The sequence below is a fragment of the Lissotriton vulgaris genome, chromosome 7, assembly GCF_964263255.1.
Source record: "Lissotriton vulgaris chromosome 7, aLisVul1.2, whole genome shotgun sequence".
In the NCBI taxonomy this organism is placed as follows: domain Eukaryota; kingdom Metazoa; phylum Chordata; class Amphibia; order Caudata; family Salamandridae; genus Lissotriton; species Lissotriton vulgaris.
The window spans coordinates 1,254,293,176-1,254,313,350 of NC_141695.1; the positions used below are offsets into that span (position 1 = coordinate 1,254,293,176).

The following is a 20,175-nucleotide window of genomic DNA, read 5'->3' on the forward strand; positions in this document are numbered from 1 at the left end:
TCTATGATTCTCACCTGGAATCACTTGGAAAGCAGTAAAATTCACATAATCTTCAGCTATCTTTCGAAAGAGTTCATCTGAAACAACAAAATGCAGGAGTCAGGGAGGCTGCACATACTCTGCCACCCAATCGATCAGCAGTATTTGCACTGGCGACATTTACCTATTTCAGAGGTACAGCACTAAACACAGCTATCAACTAATTAACATTCTCAGCAACCATTCATTCAGTTTGTGCAACAGCTGCTTCTATCCTGCCCCCACAGCAGGATGTTGGCATCAAAGACTATACCAAAGATATTTTGATACAACAATCCAGACTGATATTTATATGATCCTGCACATTTCCTGAAAACTACGCAAATCTAATCAGTCACAACCAGGGACTGCTGGCTTCTAAAAATAAGTGCACATGGGTCCTTCTTAAAGTGTAAATGTTATGTTATGTTAACTGAGCCTTATATAGCGCATAATCACCGGCAGGTCTAGCATTTTGCCACAAAATTAACTGTAGCTGTATGTAGCTGTGTTTTAGGTACAGAGAGTGAGCTGTCTGCACCAGAGCTAGTTGTGCAGAGGCTTTGGTGGAGGTCTCACAGTTTGGCCCATAACTATAGTTTCAAGGTTAAAGGCCCATCAACAAAAGAGGCATCACCAATGGATTATTCGTGGGAAATTCCAGAGAAAATATGAACTAAGAAAATCCAATGGAGTAACATTATCAGAGTGCCTTGCATGGGAAGTCAGTCCAAATAACAGTAACTGGCCCAAAGACAGATCAAGATCTCCTTGTAATTTTGGGAGACATAGAGATTACAATGGGAGTTTGTTTATAAAACAGCACAGAGACTCAAATGTATCCGTGTTTATGATGGGCATGGGAGACAAAGATATGACAAGGGAAACAATTCTTGCCACTGTGTCAGATGTCAGAAATTTGAAAAGGAACTCAGACGAGATTGAAGCAAGAATCAGGGAGAAGCATGCAGTTTAAGATGAAAAAAAGGTACTGGTAACAGAATCGTGTATGGTTATAATTTCAGATATCGATCATGCAGAGTTGCATTTAATATTGCAATAACTTCTAAATGAAGGGTTAGCAAAATACACTCTTAGTCAGCAGACAGTTAACAGACTTTCATAAAGATACACTTTTGAACTAATATGATCTACATCCTGTTCACCCAAGTTCATTACCCTGCTCAATCTAACTTGTGAGAAAGGGTCTGGGGCACGGAGTAGGAAGCACCTGTACAGTTGGGAGGCACCTTGGCGGCCTAATGGGGCCACTGTTAGTTTAATCTCTAATGCATCACATTCAGGGTCCTCTGTAAGCAGCTCTCTATGTGACTCAGGGGCATGTCGTACTTGCAGGTAGTTAAAGGATTGTGTAGACTATATTCAGTTTTAAGGTGATTGAAGGAGACTATGCGATCTGTGTCCCATAAGTCCCCCAATGTTGAGATCCCTATTCGGTCCCAACCTCTAATGCCCTCTAATAAGGTAACTTGTCTCAGCCATGTCCTTTCCCAAAGGGAGGTTTGCTCCTTCGCCTTCCCCAGTCATGTTTGCTAGTGCCTGCCAGCATATGAAGGGGATCCCTGCTATCTGAGGTAAGGCGGTGGAAGGGCAATTCCCATAGAGTAGACTATGGAAACTCTATTGCTCTAGAGTATGGAGCTCCAAGTGCTAGGAGTCCAAGTAGTGTACAAATATCCAGGTGTTGAGGGGTAACGTGTGCTACCCAATAGTAGAGGCGGAGATCAGGGGCACTCAAGTCTTCCTCATACTAGGGCGGTGTACGTTTAACACAGGAGACTCTGCGTGCCTTACCTACCCAGTAAAACCTTCTCAAAATGGACTGTGATTCTGGGAAGAAGGCAGGTTGGAGCGCAAATAGGTAATTCTGCAGGACATGTAAGAACCTGGGGACAACTAGCATCTTGTATAAAGTTATCCAGCATGGAATATTCAAAGGTAGAGTAATGCAGGAGTTCAGGCCTGCCTGTGTTCGTGTTAGAATGGCAGCTATGTTTAGTTTCCATGCAGTTTGTAGCTTGCAGGTGATGTTTTTGCACAGATTATTTAAAGGATACAGTGGTGATCTACAGCCTGTCCACAGGCAGCATTGAAAGGCGGGGGAGGGGGCATCAAGTGTATAGGGAAGAGGTGTGGTGCAACAGCCAGTGTGGCTGATGCTGGAATCTGGGGCCCACGGTTCGATCCCCGGCAACTGCGGCAGGCCAGCCCAGCAACATGCGACTCTGAGCATAGCTTGCCTAATCTTACAGACGGCCCTCAACGCCAGGATGCCTCCTGGTAACTGTTTGCGCTTTACAAATACTGGATTTACATTTACATTCAGATTTTTTTCCAATTATTCCTCACCCGGTTGCCTCTCAATAGATGTCTAAAATTTGGTTGAGAGGGGTTCACTACATTTATGATAACACGTCATCATCATAAAAGGTGGGTTGGCCTTCGTGGGCGGTGACCAAAAGAAGCCCTGGACGTGGGCGTCTGCTCTGATACTATTTGCAAGTGGTTCAATCATTATGGCAAAGACAAGGAGTGACAAAGGGCACCCTTGCCCTGTGCCCTGCTGAATGGGGAAGTGTCCTGTTAAGACGGACTCTCGTGCTTGGACAGTTGTATAATGCCTGGACCAGGGAAAGACATTCTGAACCAAAATTAATTTGTGACAGTATCTGAAAGAGGAAGGTTCAGTGTTAAATGCCTTTTCATAGTCCTCTAGTAGTAGTGCTGCTGCCTGTGCAAGTTGAGAAGGGTTATTTGAAGCCTATGCAGGCAGTGGCGTGGGCTTTTACCAGGCATGGAGCTGTTTTGGTCTTCGTGCACTTTTTTTTTAATAACCGCAGTGAGGCCTGCTGCTATTATTTTGGCCAGTAGTTTAGATTCTGTGTTTAGGAGGGTGATGGATCTATAAGAAGAACATGGTGTTGTTGGTTAGCCAGGTTTGATCATTGTGGTGATGATGGCAATTCTATGGTCAGGTGGCATGGAACTTGTACCCTCCTCAAAAAGGAACAATAAGAGGGGTGCCTAAAGGAATGAAAACGTTTTATACAATTCGGCTGGAAAACCATTGGGGCCTGAGGTGTTCACAGAGGGGGTGGCGGTGATATTGGGTGCCTGCAGCTCCTACAGTGTGAAAGGTTCCTCTAGTTTGTTGCGCTCAGTCTGTGAAAGGACACAGACAGGGAGGTCAATGGCTATTGGGTGGGGGTTTCCGAAGGTGGCAGAAATCTGAGACAATATAAAGTACAATAGTATGCCTCAAAAGGTCTAGGCAAATTCCACACAGCTCCACGACAAGTCATGACTAAGTCTACCTTCAAAGAATAGTAGCACCAGGACAACATGGGGTCCCTTGCGCTTCTGAGACAGACAGTATATCAATTTGCCTGCCTTATTACCAAGCCCATGAAGTGCCAATGATGCTGCAGTACAGGTTGGCTCGAGCAGTTTGCGTTTTAGCTGAGGTCTTCAAGTTGTTGTGTGCAATCAGATATTGTAGTCATCTCAGTCTTTTGTTCCAGTACAAGTATTTGAGTGTCTAGGAGTGTAACCTCTTTCTCTTTTGCATGTTTGCGCCCAAGAACGTCTGCAAGGGCCCTTTCCTTAACCACTGTGTTAATTGCTTCTCACAGGCACGTCTTAGAGGTCTAAGTGTTAGTTTAAGTCGATGTAGTCCAAAATTACAACTTTGAGAAGGTTAACCAAGGTGTGTTCTCTGAGCCACCATTAGTTGAAGTCTCCAAATGTCTCCCACTGTGGAAGGCAAAGCCCCTAATTGGACCTCTACTGACACATGATCGGAGTGTGCCCCAGGAGGGCATGAGTGCCCTGGACTAATGTTAGGGAGTCTGACGGCATAAAATAGTAGTTGAGTCTAGAACAAGTCTTGTGGGATGCCAAGCAGTATGTAAATGTAATGTCATGGGGGTGCCACCTGTGCCATATGTCTACTAAGCCAAATGAATGCGCCCTTCTACTAGGGCCTGGGTTCTAGCAGAGGGGGCTGTGGAGGTAGTGCCCTTGGATCTGTCCATGATAGCATTGAAGTCTCCTGTAGGAAGCTGGCTCTTTTTGTGATATATCAAAAAGTTGATATACTGTGTAATGAGTCCAGGGGTTCCCTTATAAGTGGTATGGGCTTGCTATGCAATCCCAAAGTGCGTTGTTAGGTGGTAGTATGGTCAAGCGAATGTATGACATTACAACGCATACATTTACAACACATGCCTTTACAAGGCAGTTTTTACATCGCAACATCCTTTACAATGCATACATTTACATTGCATGCCATTACAACAATTTTTTTAAAACTACATTTAAAACGCATTCCAACACATCGCATTATACCTTTACAAAGCACACCATTACAACGCATACCATTACATTGCATTTAAGGTAAGTGTTGGATAGTGTAGGGGTAAAAATTACTATTCTAACTTCAGGGGGTGCAACAGTAGGGTAAGTGTTGGATAGTGTAGGGGTAAAAATTACTATTCTAACTTCAGGGGGTGGGGTGCAACAGTAGGGTAAGTGTTGGATAGTGTAGGGGTAAAAATTACTATTCTGACTCCAGGGGGTGCAACAGTAGGGTAAGTGTTGGATAGTTTAGGGGTACTATGCATTGTAATGACAAGCGATATAATGCCTGCATTGTAGTGACATGCGTTGTAGTTTCATGCGTTGTAGTGACATGCAATGTATTGGCTGCATTGTAGTGACATGCGTTGTAAAGGATGTTGCGATGTAATGACTGTGTTGTAAAGGTTGTTAACCTGGTCAAGCAGCATTAGGCTTGACACAGAGTGCAAGACATTTGCAAATACACACAATGATCGATAAATTACTTCACAACTCAAGAAGGAGGGGCGCGCGCGACGCAACAAACAAAATGGCCGCTCCTCCTTGAGCTCCGCGATTTGGGCGGCGCTATTCATACGAAGGTCACGTTTCCAGACAGCGTTTCTCAGCTAAAACCGCTGATTATGGAATCGGAACTGCTCCCCTATAGCTGGGTATGCTCCTTGCCAAATATTAAGCATTTTTTCTGCTAAAAAAAGGCGAAAACGTTCATTCCTCGGCGACGGCCATTTGTTTTTTTCTTCACTCGTTTTTTTTTATATAAGGATGAAAAACGAACTCTTTCCTCCTCTAGCTATTTCCATTTTCCTGTTTGCCTTTGCTATATCATTAATTGCTGCATCTCTAGGTTAGCAACCTTATAGTACTGACTCTGGAGGACTATCTCTATTGGATGTTGTTTTCTGGACATATTTTTACCTCAGCATCAGTCCTTTGAATGTGCGTCATCAGCTTATAAGGTGTATTTCTTTTGCCTGTGCATCTGCGCTGCCTTTTTGTCGCACCTTGCTATATTTTTGTGTGCCATATCTCATTTTGGTGTGCTCTTTATTCAACCTTTGTGGCTTTTTGGGTCAGTTCACTGACTCTGCGCTCAGGAGATTTGCTTAATTTTTTTTCCCCTCAAAATTGGCCCTTTCAGTGTTCGCCATGGCGGAGCACGCCCACAATTCAAAAGCATCGCCTACTGCTTCTGTTATACGTAAGGACTCTGTCTCTGCTGGCAAGCGCCTTAAAAAGGACCCTCCTTCTCCCTCCAAATCTACACTTCCTGTTACTCTTGAGGATATAATGGAGGAGTTATGCCTTATCCGTCCATTTATGGCTGATACCACCACTTTACAGAGATTGGACGATAAATGGTCCAACTTGGATAAAAGGGTGACAGTTGTTGAACAACAAATCAGTGACGTTCAGGATGTTGTCGCCCAGGTTGCTAACCTCACTAAAGAAGTGGAAATACTCAAGAAAACCTCTGAGGATTTGGAGAATCGTAATAGGCGCAACAATCTGCACATTTATGGTATTCCGGAGAATTTGGAGGGGTCAGGCATTATCCATTTCTTGAAGACACAAGTCTTACCTATTACTGGGTTGCGTAAATATCAGGATGTGAATATTCAAAGGGCGCATCGTCTTACACCAAGGAACACTTCTGCTTCTTCTAAACCCAGAGGCATCATTGCTTATTTTCTCCTTTATTCTGACCTTATGGCTAAACAGCACAAGCAACTACTATGGTCTGGTCATAAAATCTTCCTCACTCAGGACATTTCTAAGCTAACTGCTGCGCGTTGCAAGGAGTTTCTTGACCTACGTCCCACGCTACGATCTATGAATGCTAGATATGGTTTTATTCATCCTTGTTTCTTCAAGGTCACCTATAGAAAAAGGACTTTCAGCTTTGATGACCCAGCGGATCTTCGGAAGTTCATTCACACCCATAAAGATGACCCCATGGAGCACAGCAGCTCTTGATGCTTCCTTGATTTTGTCTAATGTTTTATAACCTCTTGTTATATTGTTCGTTATATGGTTTCCTTATTGTAATGTTTCTTGTTTTTCTCACCTTGGTTTTAGGTCTCCTCTCCAATCGTTCTGGTTTTTCCCTTCCCACTTTGTGTTGTTCCGTCTTGTGATATACTCATCCCAGTACGCTGCCTTCCCTTCATAATTGTTTGGTAAGTTTCCTTCCCTTGTCTTACATTGTCGTGTTTGGTCTCATGGCTTCGTTGTTATTTTTTATTTGTCCTTACTTGTATTCAATGTCTTTGGGACCATGTATTTGACATTCTCTTTTGCTGTGCGGTCGTTTGTTCTTTGCTGCTCCCGCTCTCACTTTACTGTTCTTTCGCTCCTGTCTTACATGGCTAAAGCCTTTTTAGTTTTTCGCCATCTTTTTTTCTTCACTTTATCTCAGGGGAGTTTTGATCTCCCATTTCCTTTCTCTTCCCTACTTTTTCTCTTTTTCCCCTCTTTTTTATCGTGGCATTTTCTCTCTCTCTCGGCTCTTCTTGTTCTATGTGCCTTCGTTGTTGATATTCAGGTTCTCTTTTTCCTTTTATCATATTTCATTGAGTCTCTTTTTTTTTTGTATGGTAGAGATGTTCCAAGCTTCTTTCAAATTGTATTCTTTCCCACAACAGTCATTTCTTTATCTTTTACGCTTGTTATCCTCAGTTTGTATCTCCTCCCTCCTTCCTCATTTTATTTCCTACTTACTCTACATAGTTTTCTCTTTTAGTCTTAAATGAGTGGTCTTCGTGTGATATCCTGGCATGTTAAAGGTCTTCGTAACCCGATCAAGAAACAAAGGGTTTAATCTCATTTAGCGAGACTAAAATGCCAAGTTGCTTTGTTGCAAGAAACTCACCTTTCCCCAAAAGACCTCTCCTCTCTACGCAAGCAGTGGGTGGGTGAAGTGTTTTGTTCCCCTGCAGTTAACAGCAAGGGGTCCATTATGATGTCGGGCGGATTTCCTCCGCCAGGCTGGCGGTGGCTACCGCCAGCCTGGCGGAGGAAATCCGCCCGACAATATCAGCCCAATTCCCCCCCGCCATATTAGTATGGCGGGAGGGACCGCAGCGGTGACAAACACCGCCCGCATGTTTTCCACCCCGGTCGCCTTGCGGCCGGGGCGGAAAACCAGTAACATGGTGGCGGTGTCTAACAGACACCGCCGCCATATTACAATGGGCTGTGGACAATGCCTTTCCGTGGCGGCAATGCCGCCACGGAAAGGCAAGCGGAGACTCCCTGCGGGGGGCCGTTGCGGGCCCCCTGGGAGTCCGTGGCTTGGGGGGGGTGCACATGGGGGGTACCTATGGTACCCCCCGCATTTCAAAGTGCAACATGGCAGGCACCGCGCGGTGCCTGTCATGTTGCCCTTTGAAAAGCACAACGTGCACTTTTACCATTACGGCGGGCGGAGAATTCTGCTTCGCCCGCTGCAATGGTAAACATACAGGATGCGCCCGCCTGCATGGCGGGCGCATCCTAATGCCTATGTCGGGACCCCCGCACTTTTAGCGGGCGGTCCACTTCTCCGTTAGGGTGGCGGGCGGCAAAAGCCCGCCCGCCATCCTAATGGACCCCTAAGAATGTTGTTATCATTTTGTTTCATAAATCTCTGTCAACTCAGCTTATTAACGAGTTTTCGGATTCAAATGGCAGATGGTTGTATTTAGATGTTATTGTTAATAATTCAGCTCTATCCTTTTGCAATGTTTATGGCCCCAATGGTGTTAATCTTACTTTTTGGAATGACTTTTCTAGCCTTCTATCCTCTCACACTAGTGTTGATTTAATCCTTGGAGGTGATTGTAATCAGTTAGTGGACCCTTTCCTGGGCCGTAAATCTCAGACCAGATATATTCCTAATAAAATGCAAAAGTCCTTTTTCAAAGCAATCTCCTCAAGAGGCTTAATTGATTCTTGGAGATTGTCTCATCCAGACACATTGGAATTTTCCTTTTTCTCCCCAGTCCATTCATCACATTCCCGCATTGATTACATTTTCCTCACTCAACTTATATTTCAATTTATGACAAATGTAGAAATTGGCCCTATTCTTATCTCCGACCATGCCCCGTCATCTTGGACTTTGACTTCCCATCGCCCATACCCAGCTCCTGCCGTTGGCGTTTTAATAATTCTCTCCTTTTGAAACCTCTATTTATTGATCAATTCACTCTTTTCATGGATGAATTTTTTCATAATAATCTTAATTCTACCTCTCAGTTCCATTTTGTTTGGGATGCTTTCAAAGCCTCGGCTAAAGGCTTCGTTATTGATTTCGTTTCCCGTAAAAAGAAACAGGCCCTTTCTAAATCTTCCCTTATTCTTAAGCAGATCAAAGACCTGGAGCATACTTTCTATACCTCAAACTCTCCGGAAGCCCTTTCTTCCCTTATTAAAGCTAAACTTCTATTTAATAAATTCTCTTGTGAGGCGGCTTGTAATCACCTTTTAAAATGTAATTCTAAAATGTATGGAGGGCGTAATAAAGCTGGCAGAACTCTTGCAAATTATCTCAAAATCAAGAAACAAAAATCTAACATAGCTGTTTTTACTGATGCGCAAGGGAATCGTCATAGCACGGATGATAAGATTCTTGATTGCTTTGTTCAGTATTACTCCTCTCTATATACACCTGAATCAACTTCTTCTCCGTCTCAAATAGATTCTTTCTTTCTCAATATACCAAAATCTTCCTCCACGGATCTTGATTTCTCCTCACTTGATGACCCCATCTCTAACAAAGAGATTTTACAAGCAATTTCTCTGTTACCTAAAGATAAATCCCCCGGCCCTGGCGGTTTTACCGTGCGCTTTTATTTTCAATTCAAAAATTATTTAATACCTCACTTATCCTCCTTGATAGCTTCTTTCCTCTCCATGGGTGAAACCAAAGGTTCCTTTACACAAGCCATGTTATGCTTACTCCCTAAAAAGGATAAAGATCCATCCCTCTACAAAAATTATCAGCCCATTTCTTTGATTAATATGAATTGCAAAATCAATGCAAAAATGTTAGCTTCTCGTCTGAATACGGTTGTTCCTGACCTCATCAATATTTATCAGTCCGGCTTCGTTAAAGGTAGGTCCATCACTGATAATTCTAGAACTCTTCTCAACATTGTTCATCTTGCTTCCAAGATGAAGGCTCCCCTCGCTGCCATCACCCTCGATGCTGAGAAAGCATTTGATAGGGTTAATTGGGATTTCATGTTTGGAGTTTTGCGTTGGCATGGTTTCAGATTGGACTATTATACCCTGCCCCTTCCACTTCTATTTGGGTTAATGGTGCTCAGTCATCTTATTTTCCTTTACATAGGGGTACTAGACAGGGCTGTCCTTTGTCTGCCCTTCTTTCTATTTTAGCCTTAGAACCTTTCCTACAGAAAATCAGGTGCTCCACCTCTTATTCTGGTTTTGTATATAAATCATTAGATATCAAATTCACTGCATATGCCGATGATATATTACTCTATATTTCCAACCCGTCCACCTCCTTACCGGCCCTCTTTTCTTTACTCGCTGAATATTCCTCAGTCTCTGGATGTAAATTGTATATTGATAAGTCCGAAGTCTTACCTCTAAACAAACACTGTCTTTCTTATATGTTTCCCTACTCTGGTTTAGGTTTAAAGTATTTTATTACGGCATAAAAAAAGAACACGGGGAGGGGAGCAGGAAGTCACGTAAACATACAATACAAGAAGCAAAACGTTGCAGCGAGTCAGAAGGAAAAGAGGGAGACAGGGTGCCCCAGAGGGTAACAAGGCAAAGACATAGGCAATAAGGCATTGTGTACGATCCCCCTGTAGGCCCCCACTCCCTAAGCAAGGTCAAGCCAAAATAACACTCCGCGACACAGTGAAAGAGAAGCATACCGTTCCACCAGCCCCTCGACCCCAGAAGGGAAGGAGAAAGAAAAGCAAGGAAAGAAAGAAGAGAAAACAATACCCCAACATCCCCGTTCGAAAGTCAGCATTAGAAGCATATAACTCCACTTCCCACCCCCAGCCCTCGGCCCCCAATCCGCACATTCACTCCGCCGCTGGCGTCAGCCTAAGGAGGCGCAGGTACCGTGGACACGTAAGCTCGCGAAATTCCGTGGACAGCAGTGCCAAAAAGGGATGCCAGAGCTCCTCAAACTGGTCAACATTCCCAGCCACCGTTAGCGATATCTTCTCCATGCCCAGTACCTGCCAGAGCCTATGCAACCAACCAGTGATAGAGGGGGCAGTGGGGGTGCGCCAAAGTACCAGTATATTCTGGACGGCGGAGCCTAGCGCAATCGCAATCTGCCTGCCCCTGCGGGATTTCAGCGGGTACATCAAATCATTGGGGAGGCCAAGCAAGACATACGCGGGGAAGCGCGGAAGCTCGATCTCAAAATGCCTGTCCACCTCATCTAAGACTTCCTTCCAGTAGGCCGACAGCACCGGGCACTCCCAGAGAATGTGCGTGAGGGTACCCTCCAGCAACCCTTATCGCCTATTTTGCGCATCTCGTAGAGCCGCTCCGGGGTGTAGTACCAATAGGTGGACACTTTAGTGAAGGTTTCCGTCAGCCCAGTGTGGTACGCAGAGTGCCTCGCCCGATATGCAATCTTGTCCCACTCCTTGTGGCTCAGGGTCCTGCCCAGTTCCCTGTGCCAGCGCTCCCTCCCTGGGTTATGGTAATGAAACGGCAGGGGTTGGAGAAACTTATACAAATCAGTGATGAGTTTGGCGTCCGAGGCCCGGGTTACCAACCATCGCTCAAAGGGCGTAATCGAACGGGCGGCGACGTCACGCACTGGGGGTCGAAGAGCCCAGTGGCGGACTTGCATGTAACGCAGTCTGTCCCCCTCCGTCAGGCCAAACTCCTGTCGGAGCTGCTGGAAGGGGAGCACGCCCTCCGGCCCGTAGATCTGGAAAAGCGCCCTACATCCCGCGCTCACCCAGTGGCAAAAGGCCCCCGGCTCCAGACCCGGGGTGAAGTCCGGGTTGCCAGCAATGGGAGTGAACGGCGATGGAAAAGTGGTGAGCTCCCGAAGCTCACACACCGCGTCCCACACTCTTAGCGGGACCCGGGTGATAAAGGAAGCGTAGAGATTAGGTGGTCGATGGATGCGCCGCAGGAACGGGACCTCCTGGAGGGTACGGCCTGCAACTGCCTGGTCTTGAAAGAGCCAGTGTTTGTCCGATTCCCACCGGCTCCACTCCACCAGGTACCGGAGCTGCGCCGCCTGGAAGTACTTCCGGAGGTCCGGGACTCCGAGACCTCCCGCCTCCGGGGCAAGCATGGAGAGGACCCGCTTCATCCGAGGTTTACGGCCCTGCCACACAAAGCGGGAGATGTCTGCCTGCGCCTGCCGTATCCAACCCACGGGGGGCTGAAGAGGCAGAGCGCGAAAAAGATACAGGATCTGGGGTAGTATTGTCATCTTCACCGCCGCAATACGGCCTAGCCACGAAAGTAGGCCCTTGTTCCATCGGCCGAGTTCCTCCTTGATCTTTTTGCCCAGAGAGGAATAGTTAGCCGCGACCATAGCAGGCAGGGAGGGGGCAAGCAAAATGCCCAGGTAAGCCACCGTGGAGGAGGACCACTGCATAGGGAAGAGACTTTGAAGGTCCCGCCTGGTGTCGGCAGAAAGCGACACATCCAGCGCAGCCGACTTGGCCATGTTCATTTTAAAGCCCGCGACGCGGCCAAAAGCGTTTAGCTCCTGGACGCAGGCAGGGAGTGACCGCCTGGGGTCATCTAGGGTCAGCAAGACATCGTCCGCGTATAAGCTGACAGTGTGTGTGTATTGCCCCATCTTCACCCCAATAGCGTCCGGGTTGTCGCGGATCCTCTGCGCAAACGGCTCCATATAAAGGGCAAAGAGGAGCGGCGAGAGGGGGCAACCCTGTCTCGTGCCTCGCTCAATGGCGAAGCTGCCGGAGCTGTGTCCATTGACACGCACTGACGCGGACGGTCGCCTGTAGCAGTTAAAGACCATAGTGCGGAACTTCTCGCCGATCCCCAGTTTCCCAAGAACCAGCTCGAGATATGGCCAATGAACCCTATCAAAGGCCTTCTCCGCGTCGACCGATAGAAGCATCCGCTCCCCCGGGACGCGTGAGGCCTTTTCCAGCACGTGCGTCACCCTCTTCGTGTTGTCGACCGTCTGCCTACCGGGTACAAAACCGGCCTGATCCGCCTCCACCAAACCTGGTAGGTGTAGACCCAGTCTGGCCGCCAAGATTCCGGTATAAAGCTTGAGGTCCACATTTAGGAGCGAAATGGGCCGGTACGAGCCGCACAAGGTCCGGTCCTTCCCCGGCTTGGGGATAACCGACACAGTCGCCGAGAGGAGGTCCGGTGGAATGGCACCCGGTTCGGAGAAGGAATTGAACAAGCGGGCCAGGAGAGGAGCAACAGTGGGACAGAAGGTCTTGTAGAACAAGGCCGTGTAGCCATCCGGACCCGGGGCTTTACCATGCTTCAGCCGTGCGATCGCGGAGATGACCTCCTCCACGTGAATGTCCCTCTCCAGGTGGTCCGCCTGGGAGGGGGTCCAAGGCCGGGAGGGTCACGGAATCCAAATAGGCCTCAGCCTCTCCCGGTGGGGAAGGCTCTGAAGCGTACAGTGCCTCGTAAAAGGAACGAAAGGTATCTGCCACCTCCGCGTCACCGGAAACCGGGATCCCACCCACTCCCACCAGCTCCTTCACCACATTGCGTTGCTGCGCGGCCCTGAGCCTATGGGCCAGGAGCTTACCGCACCTGTCCCCGCCGGTGTAAAAGAGAGGAGCTTCCGTGCCGCCTTCAGTTGCTTCCAAACACGAGGAGCCCCCGTACGGCGGTGGACCTGCTCAAGCTCCCTAACCTGCGCTGTCAGTTCCTCCCTCTTGCGCTGGCGTTCCCTGTTTTCCGCCGAGGAAATGGAGATAAACTCTCCCCTGACGACTGTTTTCAAAGCAGCCCACTGCGTAGCCAGGGACGTGTCAGAGTTGTTATTGTGGGTCAAGTAGTCCTGGATGACCTCCTCCACCCGCTTCACTACCGATTTCTTATGGAGAAGCGTGTCTCGGAGCCGCCACATCCCTCTGGAAGGGGGGGCCGCCGGCCACGCAAAGACTCCGGAAACCGGCGCATGATCGGACAGGGACAAGACCCCGATGTCCGCCGCCACGGCGGCCGAGCGAAGCGGGCCGCTCACCAAAAGATAATCCAACCGCGAATAAGTGCGGTGTGCGTGGGAGAAATAGGAGTAGTCCCTATCGGTGGGGTGCATGGTGCGCCAGAGGTCATGCAGGTCCAACTCCGCAATCTGGTCCTGTACCGCCTTAGAAAGCTCCCCTGTCTGCGGGAAGCGCTGGGCTGACCTATCTAAAGTGGAGTCGAAGACCATATTCAGGTCTCCCCCCAAGATGATATGGCGATCGGGCGAGGCAGTAACGTCCACCAACACCGATTCCAGGAAACGGTCCTGGTGGTCGTTTGGGCTGTAAACCGAACCAACCGTAAAGGCAACACCACCCAAGCGCATGCGATACACTAAAAGTCTCCCCTTCTGCTCAGCATGTTTATACAACACCTCCCCCCTAAAGGAGCTGGCTAGGAGAATGGCCACCCCAGCGGTCTTAGTCGCAGCAGAGGAAAAGAGTTGCGTGGGGAACTTAGCAGAGCGCAACCTATGGCAATCCCTGGAAAGTAAATGGGTCTCCTGCAGGAGGCAGATATCCGCCTGCGACCCCTCCAACAGGGAAAGGATCGCCCTACGTTTCACGGGGTTATTCAGACCCTTAACATTAAGGGTCACAACTTTCAGGGGTGGCATCGCCTCCGGGGAAACAACGCGCTATGCCGCAGGCGGGGGATCAGCGGAGGGGGCGCGCGGGGCAGGGGTGCAGGGAAGGCCAAAAGCGGCATCGTACACGTTCGGACAATTTCGGACGGGACCCCCCCCACAACAAACCAACAGTGAAACCCCCCCAAAACCCCCTTATGGCAACCAGCCAAAACAAAAAGCAGAAAACAACACCCCATAGTCTCAGTCCGGCCCAAATGGGCGAGTCTGCAGAAAACAGTCAAGTGGACGTCCAGCCACACACCACCCCCCTCGCCCCCCCAGCCCCAGCCCAGCATCGTCAAAGCTAAGAGCCTCTCCCCCCGGAGAAAAATTAGGCCGTTAAGGCCACACCAGTAGATTCAGGCAAGTTCCTGGCCGCAGTCCTCAGGGCCTCCGCCATTTCAGATCTGATGGTGGGCGAGTCTGGACGACTCGCCGGTGCTGACGATGGGCGCCTTCTCGACCTCCGTCGGCCCCGCCGCTCGGGGCGCCTCCATGCGGGTGTAGCCCCTTCCTCCTCCGTAGCAGTAAGACCCAGCACTCCGCAGACATCCTGTAAGGAGCGAAGCTGATGCAGCACCCCATTCCATCGAAAGATAAGACGGAAGGGGTGACCCCAGGAATAGGCTGTCTCGTGCTCTCGCAGAAAGTCCGTAGCGATGCGGAAGGACCTGCGCTTCTGTAGTGTGATGGCGGACAGGTCCTGATAGAGCGCCACAGGTCTATCTCGAAAGGTCAGTGGCTGCTTCCTGCGGGCCTCCGTCATGATGCGCTCCTTTAGGGGGAAATCCGGCAAGAATGCCAGGATATCAGGCGGGGGTGCCGATGACTGGCGTTGGCGGCCCACCCTATGTGCCCTGTCAATGCGGATTGGGAAGTCCGCTCCTTCCCCCAAGATGTCGCGGAACAGGTCCTGCAGGTAAGCCACCAGGTCCGCACCTTCATCCGCGGATGAAACACCCCGCACCCGGATGTTGTTCCGCCTGGACCTGTTCTCGAGGTCCTCCGAGTGGGCCTGGAGCTCAACACATTGCTCCCGGAGGCGGAGGACATCCTGCTGGAGGTGGGTTATCTCCTCATCGCGGCGTTGAGCCGCCGTCTCCACAGCATCGACCCGCTCGCCCAGGCCCTCGACCTCCCTGCGCACCTCCCGGACCTCTCCAGCCACCTCGGTCTTAAGAGTTTGAAAGTCCTCCTTGAGGGAGCTGAATAGGTCCTCCATGAAGGACCGCGTGACCGGCGGCTCGCCCACAGTTGCGTCCGTTGATGCCCGGGAGGCCCCCGGGGACGGCTGCGTCCTGTCGCGTAGTTGCTGGGACCTGCCGAGCATTTCCGGCAGAGTGCGGTCTCCTCGCGCTGCGCCTCGTCTTCCAGTCATCTTGGGGCTCGGCAAAGCCCAGGGTCAGTTGCTGTAGGCGAGCTCCGCCGCTCGTGGGCACCAGATGTGAGGCCTTCGCCGAAGACAAGGGTAGTGCGTCACAGGCGACAAAATGGCAGTCTGGGCCTGGGCAAGACGGCCCCCGGGTCAGTAGGACAGGCAGCCACGTCCGAAGTGTAGGCCTCCTGCTTCGTGCTCCCAGGGAGGGCAGCAGATGAGTTGGTGCCAGAACCAGCCGAGGCTCCCGTGCGAGAAGGACGCGGGCAGGGATCACTGGGCTCAGCCACACAAAGACAATATGGCGGGAGGGTGGGACCCAAGAAGGCAGCCCGGGCCAGCAAGTCCATGGGCGAGTCTCAAATGGTAACGGGTCCGGAGAGCATGAAACCAACGCCCTCCTCCACCACCAGTTGATTTGTCCGGCTCGGGCACTGCTCGAACTCCGCCATCCAGCGCCTCCAGGCGCGGAGTTCGCAAGTCGTCACCCTTCGAGGCCCTGGGTAGGGGGGGGAACCGCCGGTGCAGGGCTAAGGTCCGTCGTCCAGCAATGGTGCCCTCCGCCAGGGCACCGGCCAGGGAGCCACCTCACTCCGCGGAGTCCGTCTAGTCCGCTCCCCCGGGATCACAGGCTTTCCGCTGTTCAGCACTCGGGCCAGCCGAGGCGTGCGGACAGCGCCGCACTACGCTCCGCCTCCAAGCTCTTCTCCTCGGGGCGACCCGGGCTCCACTCCTCGGAGCGATCTCAGAATGAACTTCTCGGGAACTTCCCCCGGGGCCACAGAAGCCAAAGTGGCACCAAAATGTGCCCCACGAACTCCGGCACAGCCCTCTCACCGGCGATGCAGCCGCGGGGGGAGAGAAGCGCAGAAATCGGGGCTCAAGCGGAGCTGGGCCGGAGGAGCTACGGGAGGAAGCGTCCGCTCACCCCGCCATCTTGGCCACGCCCCCCCTACTCTGGTTTAGAATGGAATCCAACAAGTATTAAATGTTTGGGTGTTTTATATGCTAACTCTATAAAAGATACTATCAAAATTAACCATAAAGATATCCTTTCCAAACTCTCTGCTCTTATAGATCGATGGTCTCCCTTATTTTTATCTTGGTGGGGTAGATTGGCAACTGTTAAAATGATGCTCCTCCCTATTATCAATTTTTGCCTCTCTATGTTACCCATTTCCCTTCCCGCTTACTTTTTTCACGCAACTTAATCGCGTCCTTGTTCATTTTCTATGGAACAATCGTAAATCTAGGATATCCTTGTCTCGCCTTCAGCAACCTAAGCACTTGGGAGGGGTTAATTTCCCCAACTTGGTCCATTTCCATTCTTCCTCCACTTTAAAACAAATCTGACCATTTCTTTCCAATTCATCTCCCCCCCCCGCCTGTTACTGCTTGAAGTGCCCTAGAGTTGGCGCAGATTTCACCTTTCCCCTTCCTTGCTGCTACTCACCTATCTCAACCTCCTAAACGCTTTCTTTCTCCCACTTTCAAGCTCTCCAGAGGGCTATCGCTGGCATTGCTTCGCTCATCTTTTTCCCAAGTATATATACACTCACTTACTCCGCTATGGTACAATCATTCCTTACGGCTTAATCATAAAGCCCTATTTTGGAAGGAATGGATTGACAAAGGAATTATGTATACGGATCAGCTTTTAATTCATGGTTCTTTAATGGACTTTTCAAATATTTGCTCATCTTTTCACTCATCTACTAAGTACTCTTCCCTGTTCCCTGCTTTTAAATCAGCTTTGTGTTCCCTCATCTTCCACCACAATTCTTTACCTGATACTGCTCCTTCAGACTCTCCTTCATTAGATTTTACCACTCCACACAAGGCTGCTATTATTTATAAGATTCTTTCCCGCTCTACTCCTGATCGCCCTAAATCCAAAATCGAGCTTGCATAGGAAAAGGATCTAAGACAGGAGTTTTCCTTTCCTATTTGGGAATCCATCTGGTCTAAAATTCAAACGGTTTCTCGCTCAGCTAGCACCACTCAGACCCTTTATTTTTTTTATAACAGACTTTTTCTTACCCCCTCTGACCTTTTTAAGTTTAAAACTTTGGACTCAAGTCAATGCTGGTCATGTCCTCATCCCGAGAGTAATCTCTTCCATATGTTTTTCCAATGTCCCTTGGTCCTAACCCCTTTGGCGATTTATTTGGTGCACGCTGAATGAGATTTTAAGCCTCAATCACCCATTTGATACTGTTCATATTTTCCTAGGTGGTTCTTCCCTAATTTGGAATGTTTCAAATACTGTTCGTAAATTTTTAGACTTGTTTATAGCTATTTCTTTGCAGATTATCACTACTAATTGGAAAGATACTTCAAAGATTTCTCACACAGCATGGTGGAATCTGTTGTGCCATCATCATAGACTTGATCGTGCCCATGCTACTACTACTCTTAATTAAGAGAGATTTGCTGTGGTTACCTTTAACTGAATTTCTTTCCAGCCGTGTTTCCTAAAATGCCTTTATATTTCTTTTAAGTTTTATTGACTTTCTGTCCCCGGTTCCCTTATTCCTTCCCCCTTTCTCTCTCTTCTCTCCTCTTCCTATTTTTCCCTCTTTCTTTCTTCTACTTTTCATAAAACTAAAAAACAAAAAAAAGCATTTTCTCTTGGTATTTACACTATACTTTCCCCTTTTTTTGGGGGTGAGGGTGGGGGTGGGGTTATTGGTCTTTACAATTCATAATTATTTTGTACCGTCCAAGTTTTTCAGCTTTTGCATTTTTGAATTGTGATTCTGTACTTATTGTTTGACTTGATCAACACCAATTTTTAAAAAGAGCAAGCATCTTTCTATATTATTAGGCATCAGAGAAAAATCATTAAGGTAAGCACGTTTTAAAATATAAATTCTTCTCACTTTTGAAAAGTGCACACAGTGCAATTTCTGAGTTCTGCATTGTTATCCTAAGGAAGGAAGAACAAGTTCTACAAACAGGTACAGTACATCGAGTTACAGGAGCAGTCTCCAAGAGTTAAGGTGTGTGGTGGGCAAGGTCCAGCAGTACACCACCAGCGGCATGAGGGCGGCCGGGGTACAAATCAGCGTCAGGAGCCCAATGTGGTTTAATGGGGATTGGTCACTGTAAAACGAGGCTGTAAGATCTGGCTAGGAATGAAGTCGGGGTGAACCAACAGGGGGGTTCAAGGCTTTGATGTTCGGGGACGTAGGGACATGTAGGGTCCTCTTCTCCATGGGCCGGGGTGACAGATAGAGAGGTGTTTTTAAACATCAGGTTTTCTCACTGGGAGAAGTTGCGGTTGAGGGGACCTGCATGCAGAGGCTGCAGGTGATGTCGGGGAGTCCACAAGGGTGAAACCACAATAGACTCGAGCTCTGGAGGGCTAAGGAACTTTGTTGGCATCATTGGCCCACTTCAACTCCGGCTGGAGGCGACAGGTGCAGTGGCGACTTCAGGTGTCGGGTTTTGGCAGTTCTGGGGAGGTCTGGAGCTCTGTTTATGGGAACCAGTTGGTCATTGCAGTGCTAGCCCGACGATTAGCAAGGCCCAAAAATGAAGCATGACATCCTCCGGGGTGTGTGAGGGAATCATGAAGAAAGACCTCCCCTTCCGCCACACTTTCAGTTAGGAACTGCGAACCCCTCTTATACTCTTCCTAGGAGGTCAGAACAGAGGTGGTAGGCTGGCAGAAAGCAGTCAGCAAGGACCCCAGAGGCTGGTAGGTTTTCAGGAGGCACCTCTAAGGTGCCTTTTGAGTGCATGTATTGGTAAATCCAATAAGAGAGGTTTGATACCAAACATTTCTATTTTTAGTTAAGCCATCATGTAGCTGGGGAACTCATTTTTATCAGGGTCCAGCACATACTCTAAATTGGCTTCCCTGGTCACTTGTAACGGCAGTAATGGTACTCGCCTGGCTGTTTGTTGCCATGCTGAGGAGTACCGCGGGGAGAGCCACACATTGCCCGCATTGCCGCTGTGCCAAATTAAGCTGTGACGAAGAGCCGTGCACCGACAAGCACCGAAGGGGAGTGGACTACAACTCCCATCTCCCCATGCCACCTGTTCCTGCTTTCTGTTTCTGCCCTCCTCATCTCAAAAAGCGTGTTGCGCACCTGACTCCCTGTACTCGCCTGGCTGTTTATTGCTGTGCTGAGGGGGACCATGGGGAGAGATGCACCTTGCCCACATTGTCGCTGTGCCAAGGGAAGATGTGGGGAAGAGCTGTGCACCGAGAAGCACCCCGGGGAGTAGACTACAACTCCCATGTCCCCTGGCCACCGTTTCCTGCTTCCTGTTTCCTCCCTCCTCACCTCAAAAAGCAAGTAGCGCACCAGCTGCGCGGGACGCACACGGGAACCTGCCCTTGCAAAGGGCGGGACCATCGACGCCCCTCAGAGCCTGGAAGAGGCTGGGATGGGCCACCCCTCCAACTCTGCTACTTGGGGATTTCTAAACAAGGACTCTGAACTGCCTCAAGCAACCATTGGAGCAGGAGACACCAAAAGATGAGTAAGCGCAAAGCTGCAGTGCAAGTAATAGGGGGCGCAATTGTAAACACTCTTGACTCTCTTAGTTAGGGCTGCAA

The 20,175-nt window shown here is 49.1% G+C and overlaps 1 protein-coding gene across 1 annotated transcript in view; it reads right to left on the reverse strand.

Moving 5' to 3' along the window:
* RAB24 (RAB24, member RAS oncogene family) overlaps positions 1–20,175 on the reverse strand; it is a 235,674-nt gene that overhangs the window by 2,246 nt on the left and 213,253 nt on the right. Inside the window, exon 8 of the mRNA XM_086931782.1 lies at positions 15–77. Within this exon, the coding sequence (XP_086787908.1) occupies positions 15–77 (63 nt within the window). The remainder of the gene's footprint in view (positions 1–14; positions 78–20,175) is intronic.